Consider the following 12,165-nt stretch of genomic DNA (forward strand, 5'->3'; position numbering starts at 1 on the left):
GGGAAGAGTCTGTGTTTTATAATCAACTATCCATAATATTTTTACATTACACTAAACATTTTTATTTATGAAATAAGACAAGCAGTCACAAGTGCTGTTTGCAGTGAAATTAACAATGCATATCCATATTAAACATGATTTAAAAACAACAATGCATTTGCTTTACACATTGAAAATTTAAAATCTTTTAAAATAACCTAATATAATATTTCAAGGAACTCGTGGCATCCCTGCAATAAACATGCATAGCAACACACACTTTGGAAACACACGTATTAGAATCAGTCTCACTTTCAGTGACATTTGCAGTCCAGCGTTACTTATCAGAGCGAATTGTAGCCTTTATATTTAATATTTTCTAATAAAGTAATAAATTAAAATGTGCATGAGATACTGTATGACGCACCCACAAAAGACACAGCAGGCCACCTTTCACTAACTAGACAGGGGCGTGAGCTCTTCCTCAAGTCTTTCATACGCCACCTGGTGGATATTGTGAGAAGTACAACATATGTATTTTAATTCTAAGATCCCAGCTGTGGTATATCGAGTGATTTCACGTGATGGATTGCCTTAACGCACATTTTCAAAGGCCACATCTGTACTAGAGTAAACAATTGGACAGGGAGGACCAGAGTCAATTGAATGTATGCCTTTTTCTCAGTTTGATATGTTCTCTCTCTCGTCAGCGATCGGTCGGACGCTGATTCCCCGTTATTTCAGGAGTGTGTTTGAGGGCGGCGCCAACGAGCTGTACTACATCCTGAAACACCCGAAAGAGTCTTTCCACAACAACTTCGTGTCTCTAGACTGCGATCAGTGCACAATGGTCACACAGAATGGCAAACCCATGTTCACACAGGTGTGTGTGTGTGTGTGTGTGTGTGTGTGTGTGTGTTTTACAGAAATTGTAATGTGAATTTCAAAGGTATTTCTGGATGTACAGTTGAAGTCAGAAGTTTACATACACATTAGCCAAATACATTTAAACTCAGTTTTTCACGATTCCTGACATTTAATCGTAGAAAACATTCCCTGTCTTAGGTCAGTTAGGATCACTACTTTATTTTAAGAATGTGAAATGTCAGAATAATAGTAGAGAGAATGATTTATTTTAGCTTTTATTTCTTTCATCACATTCCCAGTGGGTCAGAAGTTTACATACACTTTGTTAGTATTTGGTATCATTGCCTTTAAATTGTTTAACTTGGGTCAAATGTTTTGGGTATCCTTCCACAAGCTTCTCACAATAAGTTGCTGGAATTTTGTCCCATTCCTCCAGACAGAACTGGTGTAACTGAGTCAGGTTTGTAGGCCTCCTTGCTCACACACACTTTTTCAGTTCTGCCCACAAATTTTCTATCGGATTGAGGTCAGGGCTTTGTGATGTCCCCTCCAATACCTTGACTTTGTTGTCCTTAAGCCATTTTGCCACAACTTTGGAGGTATGCTTGGGGTCATTGTCCATTTGGAAGACCCATTTGCGACCAAGCTTTAACTTCCTGGCTGATGTCTTGAGATGTTGCTTCAATATATCCACATAATTTTCCTTCCTCATGATCTATTTTGTGAAGTGCACCAGTCGCTCCTGCAGCAAAGCACCCCCACAACATGATGCTGCCACCCCCATGCTTCACGGTTGGGATGGTGTTCTTCGGCTTGCAAGCCTCGCCCTTTTTCCTCCAAACATAATGATGGTCATTATGGCCAAACAGTTCAATTTCTGTTTCATTAGATCAGAGGACATTTCTCCAGAAAGTAAGATCTTTGTCCCCATGTGCACTTGCAAACTGTAGTCTGGCTTTTTTATGGCGGTTTTGGAGCAGTGGCTTCTTCCTTGCTGAGCAGCCTTTCAGGTTATGTCGATATAGGACTCGTTTTACTGTGGATATAGATACTTGTCTACCTGTTTCCTCCAGCATCTTCACAAGGTCCTTTGCTGTTGTTCTGGGATTGATTTACACTTCTCGCACCAAACTACATTCATCTCTAGGAGACAGAATGCATCTCCTTCCTGTGTGGTATGATGGCTGTGTGGTCCCATGGTGTTTATACTTGCGTACTATTGTTTGTACAGATGAACGTGGTACCTTCAGGTGTTTGGAAATTGCTCTCAAGGATGAACCAGACTTGTGGAGGTCCACAATTTGTTTTTCTGAGGTCTTGGCTGATTTCTTTTGATTTTCCCATGATGTCAAGCAAAGAGGCACTGAGTTTGAAGGTAGTCCTTAAAATACATCCACAGGTACACCTCCAATTCAGTACACCTCCTATCAGAAGCTAATTGGCTAATTGTCTAAAGGCTTGACTTCATTTTCTGGAATTTTCCAAGCTGCTTAAAGGCACAGTTAACTTAGTGTATGTAAACTTCTGACACACTGGAATTGTGATATAGTCAATTAAAAGTGAAACAATCTGTCTGTAAACAGTTGTTGGAAAAATTACTCGTGCCATGCACAAAGTAGATGCCCTAAACGACTTGCCAAAACTCTAGTTTGCTAATATGAAATCTGTGGAGTGGTTAAAAAATGAGTTTTAATGACTTCAACCTAAGTGTATGTAAACTTCTGACTTCAACTGTATGTGTGTGAAACTCTCTGCTGATCTCTTCAGGTGTGTGTGGAGGGCCGTTTGTACCTGGAGTTCATGTTTGATGACATGATGAGGATAAAGACGTGGCATTTCAGCATCCGGCAGCACAGAGAGCTCATTCCCCGCAGCATCCTGGCCATGCATGTCAGTCACTTGGCCTACAGTCACAGATAAACAGCCTGACACTATTATATATGTGTGATAAATACCAGTACTGTCATTTGTTTAGAAGTTGTTATAAAAGGGAACCAGCATGGTCTCTTGAGTTTAGAATACCCACATATAGCGTTGGGCATCAGGGTAACGGTGAATCTAATGATATAGTTATTGCTGGAAATTTTACAAGAAATTTGTCCTTTTGAAATTTCCAGGTTTGGAATATGCAAGTAAATTATAGTGAGGTAAACAGTGTGAATTGTAACAGTTTTTGTCTTGATGAAAATGTCTTCTAAATTTAGTTAATATTTCATCATCGTTATATTCCTTCAAGTCAGTTTTACTCTGACTAAAATGGCAAATACATTTTAGCTGACAAAAACATTTTAGTTATGCAAAATGACAAAAACATGCATCAAAGTGTAACAGGCCAAACCTTGTTTGTGTATAACAAGTGTATAAACACAATTATTTAAACATGTATCAAACATATTAAAGATTGCGTTTAATTGCGTTACACGTAGCGCATTTTGAAGAAAACAGCGTTTTGTTTTCGTTTAATATATTTTTTTGTAATTTGGTGCCACCCAAATGGCAAAGGATTATTAGATTGGAAGCTGCTAAATCAAACTATGAGTTTCAAATCACACTTTGTTACTTTTTGACCTTTTTCTTTTTTACTTGTTACAATTATATTTTGGCTTTATCTGCTTCCAACAGTAGATTTCAACATCAATACTTACAGTAAATTCCTGCTGTAAATATTTCATATTAATGATTTTATGGAAAATCTCTTCCTTATTTTCTATTTCTTAAAAGCAACCTGAATCTACAATGATATAGCATTACCTTATAATTTATATCATTAATGGTTTTCTTTGAACAAATCCAAATGTTTAATGATCTGAATGTTGCTGCCATTCAGAACCAATTTTAATAACTACAGTGAGAGTACAAAAAAGCATAGCCATATTTTTGTGTCCCTGGAACCGTATTAGAAGTCTGAAATGGTAAAAAAAAGTGAAGATATAAAGTTTGTTACGCTGCTAAATAAGGCAGAAACACGTCATCGCAGTCTGTGAAATGGTATGAATTTGAAATATTAATCATGTGAAAGTGTCTTTTTGGATAATCCTGTGAATTTAATACTTTACATATATTTAATCTCATTTGATTATTATGTGTCTTTATTTTGAACTTGTATGCTAACCGAAAGATTAGTCATAACAAATGAACAATAAATCACATTTAAACAAAGGACTTAAAATGACTAATATTAGTGTTATTGGGAAATGAATACATTCTGAATGTTTTGAGTTGTTGCATTTTAAAGCATGTTGTTTGTTGCTTGATGATTGTGTGTTTTGTCTCTCTCAGGCTCAGGACCCACAGATGTTGGATCAACTGTCCAAAAACATCACCAGATGTGGCCTGTCCAACTCCACCCTCAACTACCTCCGAGTGCGTGTACATTCATTCATCTAGACATCGTTCTGTATAATTCAGCAGATCAGTACATTTGTATTTTATTTCTCTGTTTTAGTTGTGTGTGATCCTGGAGCCCATGCAGGAGCTGATGTCCAGACACAAGACATACAGTCTGAGTCCCAGAGACTGTCTGAAGACCTGTCTGTTCCAGAAGTGGCAGAGGATGGTCGCTCCACCAGGTCAGAAATCAGTCTTCCCCTTCTCATAGATTTTACTGTTGTTTGTGTAGCGTGTTGTTTTAAGGCTTGTCTGTGTCTCTGCAGCTGAACCAGCCAGACAGGCACCGAGTAAACGGCGGAAGCGGAAGATGTCTGGTGGCAGCAACATGAGCGCAGGTGGCGGCGCTAATAATAACAGCAACAGCAAGAAGAAAAGCCCAGCAAACAGCTTCCCACTGTCCAGTCAAGTTCCTGTGAGTACCCAATCAGATCACTGCATTACTGTCAAGCCAAGAACCAGTTCTGTTTCTCAAAAAATACCAGAACGGTCAATGCACTCAAACGTGAATTCTTAGGCCCATGTCTATTTTGCTATGCTTACATCTCTCAACCACACTAGAACGCTAGTTTCAGCTGCTCAGGAGATCTGGCTGGAGTCACTCAGCACGCCCCTGGATTCGAACTCGTGACTCCAGGGATGATAGTCAACGTCAATACTCACTGAGCTACCCAGACCTCCCACAAATCATTACATTCTTAATTTTCCAACTCATACTTCTCGTACCCAAGTTTGCAACTTCAAATAATTTGTCTGTCCACACTGTATGCGGAAATACTCCATGAAAGAACATATATGAAGTTTAATATACAGTTATGTGGTGTGCGGGTTTGGACCAATGAGATTTCACTAGTGTGACATGACAAAAATAGAAACCATGTGACCAACAGAATGTAGTGATGTGGTTGTGGATGTTTAGGACAAAAACTCAGATTAACATAGAGATGTCTTTATTGAAGATATCGATCAGATTTATCACCTGATGCTTTATCCTGTTGCGGCTTGTTAGGGCATTGTGTTACTGTCATATACTAAATAAATGACTATAAATCTTCAACTTCAGGCACTTTCATGTCTCAGGGGTTGATTTTCATTATTTTCTAATTTTGTTATATGACGGTCTCATTAAAACTGAACTGGAAACTTTTTATCAGGTGTTCGTTTATTTTTGGTAATTTTTAAATGTCTTTCACGTGTAGATTTGACTGTTGTTTTAGTCTTCAGACCCAGACTTTCAATACTAAACTATGAAAATACATTATACAAATACTAATTATTACATGTTTAAAACTATGATTATCTAAACAAAGAGTGAAATAAGCTGAAACCATTTCAATATTAATTGTGTGAAAATGATTTCTATCAATTGTTCATAAATTACAACTGTCCCACAGTTGCGTCGTCATTTCCACCACACCAAATAATTTTACCCCTAATAAAGTTTGTTCAAAAGTTAGTGTACTTTTAATCAAGTGGACAAAAGTGTGAGTGAAGAGCACGCTTGAGATTAAATATGAGACAAAACAAAGATCAATATCACTTTTTATTGAGCATCATTTCCAATCAAGCTGCCAAAATATGCAGAAAAATTTGTGTATTTAGGACACATAAAATGTTAGTTATGAAATTATTCTTAGCAAGTTGGTCATTATATTTAAAAAAGGTTAAAAATATAATTTCCATCAGTGTTAGGACTGAAACGATTTTTATTGTCGACAAATATTTCCGTTGTCGAGTAGTCGTTTGATGTAATTTAACGTAACATGAGATCACATTAAACTCTAATGTTGACGTGCAAGAGCAGCACTGTAGTTCACGTCTGACTGAGGAGAGGAAGAAGACACATCTCACAGTCCAGATGCACTCTAAACTTTCCAAACAGCTTCAGCTGATGTAGATCCCAAAGTATGAGGGAATTATAATGCAAAAATACAAAATAAATAAATAAATACAGAAGCACTCTTGTTGTGGAATAAGTGGAGCCGGAGCTCTTTAAAGGAAACACCCCGGCGTTACATCTTTAATGTGGTTATATTTAATGCGTTACATCTTTAATGCGGTTATATTTAATGCGTTACATCTTTATTGCGGTTATGTTGAATGCGTTACATCTTTAATGCGGTTATGTTGAATGCGTTACATCTTTAATGCGGTTATGTTGAATGCGTTACATCTTTAATGCGGTTATGTTGAATGCGTTACATCTTTAATGCGGTTATGTTGAATGCGTTACATCTTTAATGCGGTTATGTTGAATGCGTTACATCTTTAATGCGGTTATGTTGAATGCGTTACATCTTTAATGCGGTTATGTTGAATGCGTTACATCTTTATTGCGGTTATGTTGAATGCGTTACATCTTTAATGCGGTTATGTTGAATGCGTTACATCTTTATTGCGGTTATGTTGAATGCGTTACATCTTTATTGCGGTTATATTGAATGCGTTACATCTTTAATGCGGTTATATTGAATGCGTTACATCTTTAATGCGGTTATATTGAATGTGTTACATCTTTAATGCGGTTATATTGAATGCGTTACATCTTTATTGCGGTTATGTTGAATGCATTACATCTTTAATGCGGTTATATTGAATGCGTTACATCTTTAATGCGGTTATATTGAATGCGTTACATCTTTAATGCGGTTATATTGAATGCGTTACATCTTTATTGCGGTTATATTTAATAGGTTACATCTTTAATGCGGTTATATTGAATGCGTTACATCTTTAATGCGGTTATATTGAATGCGTTACATCTTTATTGCGGTTATATTTAATAGGTTACATCTTTAATGCGGTTATGTTGAATGCATTACATCTTTAATGCGGTTATATTTAATGCGTTACATCTTTAATGCGGTTTATTTGCAGTGAATTTCTTTACTGAATTAAACTTAATAAAAAGTATTTTTTCCTTTAATTCAGTGAATGTCATGTAGAGGTATTTTCAAAAGATGATTTTGTCCTATTTATTGTTAGTAAGCACATTTAATACAACATTTTAAGTCGGGGCACAAGCTGAATAATCGGTTAAGAGCTAATGATTAATTGTTGCAATAATTACCGAATAGTCGAATAATCGTTAGATTAATTGCTTATCAAAATAATCGTTAGTGGCAGCCCTAATCTGCGTAATTTCCAGCACAGAATTCTATTATACACAAAACAGAATTTGAGATGTGCTGGAAATGAATGTTCATGACTTGAATGACATAAATCTCCTGTGATGCATGAACACACACTGATGGACTTTGTTAGTAGACTAATAAACTAGTGAGAGTGTGAAATGTTTTAATGAGACTTTACACTTAAAAAATAAATTCATTACCCTTAATTTAATTACAGAAAATTTTAACACATTACTGAATGTCTTTCATTTAGATTAAGTCAGTTTCATTGAGCCAAACTTTTTGCTGGAGTAGGTCAAATTAATAATTTTGACTCAACTTCATTAGGTTCGTCAGACTTTTTATTTTCTTATGTTGGTCCAACTTTATATTATTAGTCATTAGTAAATACCAGGTGAAGAAGTGTACAAGGGCAGTGAAACTGTTGCACTGTCAATTTAATAGCAACAGTTTATAGAGCTGAGCAGCACTTAAATCAAGTATCACTTGAAAGTGAAAGTCCATCCTCAACTTAAACACAAGCTCCACCGATTGTGGTAACCCCCAAAACTCCAGCATAACAGACACGCTTCAAATACTAATATAACAGAACATTAAACATTAACAAATCTACTCATATTCTTATCTTGCTCAAAAATGCATAAAATAACACAACCCTTTAAGCTCAGATGGGCCTGTGAGAAAAAACATAATCATTAAAATATTAATAACTACAGTCTTGACCAACACAAAATATGTATCATTTGAAAGTTTAGAAGCTCTACTTTCCAATGCATGTAGACATTATGACCAAAACTGAACAAGTGCTTTGAAATTTGCAGACAAATCAGAAATGTTCCTTTTTGATAATGTTTTTTTTTTTTTTTTTTAATTGCACCATACATATTAATCAGTAAAAATATTATTCTCATCAAATAGTCATGTCTCATATGTTGTTGGAAAGCTCTCAAAGAGTAAAATACAACCAAATTATTTGTTTTACTCACTGACAAAAATATAGCAAGTAATAGCTAAGGATATGTCTTTGACAATTATGTTTCATGTGAACAGAACATAAAATATCACATACTATTACTTAGAGGAGGCAATTATCTTTCAAACAAGTCCACACACAAGGTAATCAGATGTATAGATCATTAGATAATCCACATGAAGCACAATGTTACATATGACCACCAGGAGATGGCGCCAAATACATGACACAGACTCAATGATGACTCAAATGACACAGAATGAAACTCATTCTGTGAAATCTCATTATTAAAATCATGTCTGCATGTTATTCAAACCTTTAGTCATTGTTGTGTTTGCATGTGTAATTAGTTCTTATGGACAATTATTATATTTGTTTAGAGAGGCTTTTGGACACTAGGATAAATTATTTCTGTAATGTTATAACTTTTGATTGCTTTGTCGTATCAACACAAACATTTTCTCATATACAGTTGACATGATTGGGAACAAAACAAAAGCAGTTTTTCAGAACCACCTTATTTACACACAAAGTATCATAAAAGTGGTTGATTTTGTAAAGATATAATTTCTCCTGTCCTCTTCCCTCTGTGCAGGATGTGATGGTGGTGGGAGAGCCCACTCTGATGGGGGGGGAGTTTGGTGACGAGGACGAGCGTCTGATAACACGGCTGGAGAACACGCAGTTTGACTCGGCCAATGGCATCGATGACGAGGACAGCTTTAACAACTCGCCCGCTCTCGGCGCCAACAGCCCCTGGAATAACAAACCGCCATCCAGTCAAGAGGGCAAGAACGACAACCCCACTTCACAAGCGTCTCAGTGAGACTCAGGGCGAGGGGGCGGGGCTGGGGACAGCCAATGGGAGAGTTGGGTATCAAACAGGAAGAGGTTGCAGCCATTCAGTCAAGGGTCGACTTATTCATCTACCTGCAGGACGACGCCCAGCGCTGGACTTCCTGTGTCAGAGGAAACAGACACCAGAGATGAGCGCCGAACCACAACACAAACAATTTCATCAACACACACTCACACACAGGACTGTTGAAGAGTGAATCTAGTGAAACCGGTTCATATTTCACCACAAAATCAAAACTGTTTTACAGTTAAAAATGAAAGAAAGTCACCATTCAGAATAATAAGAATTACTAATGTCAAACGTCTAGGAGTGATTCTCACAAAACCTGTCAAGAAAATGTCCTGGTCAAATTTAACCTCAAATCAAAACAATTATTAAATTATATTTGCATTGTGACATTCTTTTCAGGGCACTTAAACACATTTTACCCCTCAATTCACGTCTGGATGTTTCACTGTTCCCATTGTGTCCAAAGATGATTCTCATTTCTCACGTATTTATTTTTAAATCAGTGAAAATGAAAGTCAATATCAACTGCTATGATGTATAAATACTTTTACATTTTTTCACGGTAATGAAAATTTCATAATGACCATCTTTTGCCCACTTTACAGTATTGAGAATTTAAAAAATGTGCATACCTTTCATGAAAATAATGTTACAATGTAAAAAAATCTAATTAGTTTGATTTCCTATATGCAACATATAATTTATTTCTTTTGATTTTGGAGTAAAACAGGACCAGGACATTTTCCTGTCAGGTTTCATGAGAATCACTCCCAGATGCATTACGTTAATCTTAATTTTGTGGGAAAAGTGCATTATTGTCATGCGAATAATGTCACAATGCCCATGCTGTTTAATATCCTGGAAGGATTCACATGGAGAGTGTTTAAACACGAATGCATTTTGAAGAATTTTATCTGTGTTTTATACCAGCCTCTATTTCCCTAGAATGTTTTTATTGAATTTATTTTCTCTTTTTTTTTGTTGTTTTTTTACCGATGTTGAAAGCTGCAAACCAAGGAGTAACTGGACCGTTGTGGTCCTTAAAGATTTCAACCCTCAAATTCTATTGGTTTGTATAATTTTTTAAAGAGAGTCATTTAGTGTGGGCTTCTGATTGATTTTTGTGTACTTGTGCTTGTATATTTAAGGTAGTAGCAGAGTTCTGTATAACTGTATTGAGATGTATTCCTACTTAGAGTTACATAAAGCCATTCTGATCTAATGTGTAAAAACATGAAAGATAAAAACACATGAACCTCGTCTTTACCCCTCTCAATTATTATTTTTTAATTTGTGTAAATCTGATTGATTAAAATCAAGGGCACAGTCTCCATGTTTGTCGCCTGATTGTTTCAGATCTGTTTTTATTCAATATTAATCTCTATATGGATTTCAGTGTTTGACATTTGTTTTGTCCATCTCTTGGTTTTACTTTGTGAAGGGAGACCAACTGTGGACAACTAGTCATGTTTTTTTCTACACCCAATACTGCTGAGGTCTTTAACAAACTTTTTGTACTTTTCGATTGTTTTTTTTTTTTTTTTTATCCTCCTGGGTTAATTTGAATGAATTAAAGGTCTGCACTTGTAATCGAAATAAAATTGCAACCTTTTCCTCTCTTAACCTTCCTTGTAGAGATGTCCCTGTTTGATATAACTTTTTCTTAATTTCTGCCCTTGATTAAATTAATGTATGGAACCAATAAAATATGAATTTTCACGTAAATGATTCCTGTTACTTTGTGATTCTGTTGTAATATTGTTGCAGTATTTAGTTCTGCACGACAGAGAACATCGTTATGAAAATGTAAAGGTGCTGTAATCGATTTCATCCGTTCTATTCTAGAATTTCCACAATCTGTTCAGTTGAGCTGTTGGATTAGCCACGCCCCCTCTTTCCAAAACCCGCCCTCCAAAGATCCCAGATGAGCTTTATTGACAGACATGAGTAGAAACGGTTGTTAAAAACAACAGCAGCACAATAGCGCCCTCAATTGACAACTGTTATGAACATCGTGTCATAAAAATGGCATTAAGCCTCAATAATTCACTTCAACTACAATACTATGAGAACGTGCAAAATGATTGACAGGCAGAAAGTGTCAGAGATGCGGACACATTTTTGTTTGTTGTTTACAGAGTCTAGAGCTGTCACAGAGACCGGTGAGATATCTCAGACACATTTCAGTAATATCTTTCAGGAAGTACAAACTTTTTTGCGTAACTTTCCATGAAAAAAATCACTTTAAAGCTTCTGTTATGTTTTGTGCAATCTGACCATGCTTTTTAACCGGGAGTCGATGAACAGATATACAAAACAGGATTTTCTTTAAAAATATACAAATTCTATGTAGTACCAAAGTCCTTCTAGCGGGTCAGTCCACTGTCGGTCATCTTCTGAACGCTCTCAGGAGGTTATTTCCTGTCATGCCAGTGCAGCTCCAATCTACTTGGAGAAAGACTGAAATCTCAAAAACGATTGGTCAAGATTACGATCAAAGAACATATTTCAAATCAGCAATAAAATCTGACAACACTGGAATCATAAACTGTGATTCTTAACCTCAAATTACGCTAAAAACCACAATTTTCCCAGTTTGTATAGCTAATGCGCATGCGCGTTCTTGAGTTGATTGACAGGTGATGTCTGTATCTAAAATGTGATTGGCTCTTTCACGTGTAAGGCGGGACTTCCGTTGACCGAAGTGGCCCGTCTCTGCTAAATCCTCTCTGTTATTACTATAGAAGATAAAATGTTTGTTAATGTTTTAAAGTTATTATGAAAGTTGTTAGTGTCTCCAACTAGCATTTCTGAGTCCAGAACCTGAAATGCTATCACAAACACACCATTATTTCATATTTGCAGATTGTATGTGTGAAAGGGTGAATTTAATGTCAGCTCTGTCCAGTGACATTTAAACACGGAGAACATTATCACATGACATTTCTGTATCAGTC

The 12,165-nt window shown here is 36.2% G+C and overlaps 1 protein-coding gene across 1 annotated transcript in view; it reads left to right on the forward strand.

Moving 5' to 3' along the window:
• The window catches only part of LOC127426500 (LIM domain-binding protein 1-like), a 56,205-nt gene extending 45,450 nt beyond the window's left edge, over window positions 1-10,755 (forward strand). Inside the window, exons 6-11 of the mRNA XM_051673360.1 lie at window positions 690-862; window positions 2,614-2,736; window positions 4,126-4,209; window positions 4,292-4,415; window positions 4,500-4,648; window positions 8,936-10,755. Of these exons, the coding sequence (XP_051529320.1) occupies window positions 690-862; window positions 2,614-2,736; window positions 4,126-4,209; window positions 4,292-4,415; window positions 4,500-4,648; window positions 8,936-9,166 (884 nt within the window). The 3' untranslated portion in view covers window positions 9,167-10,755. The remainder of the gene's footprint in view (window positions 1-689; window positions 863-2,613; window positions 2,737-4,125; window positions 4,210-4,291; window positions 4,416-4,499; window positions 4,649-8,935) is intronic.
• The last annotated feature ends 1,410 nt before the right edge of the window (window positions 10,756-12,165 follow it).

Source organism: Myxocyprinus asiaticus, chromosome 35, assembly GCF_019703515.2.
Source record: "Myxocyprinus asiaticus isolate MX2 ecotype Aquarium Trade chromosome 35, UBuf_Myxa_2, whole genome shotgun sequence".
Taxonomy (NCBI): domain Eukaryota; kingdom Metazoa; phylum Chordata; class Actinopteri; order Cypriniformes; family Catostomidae; genus Myxocyprinus; species Myxocyprinus asiaticus.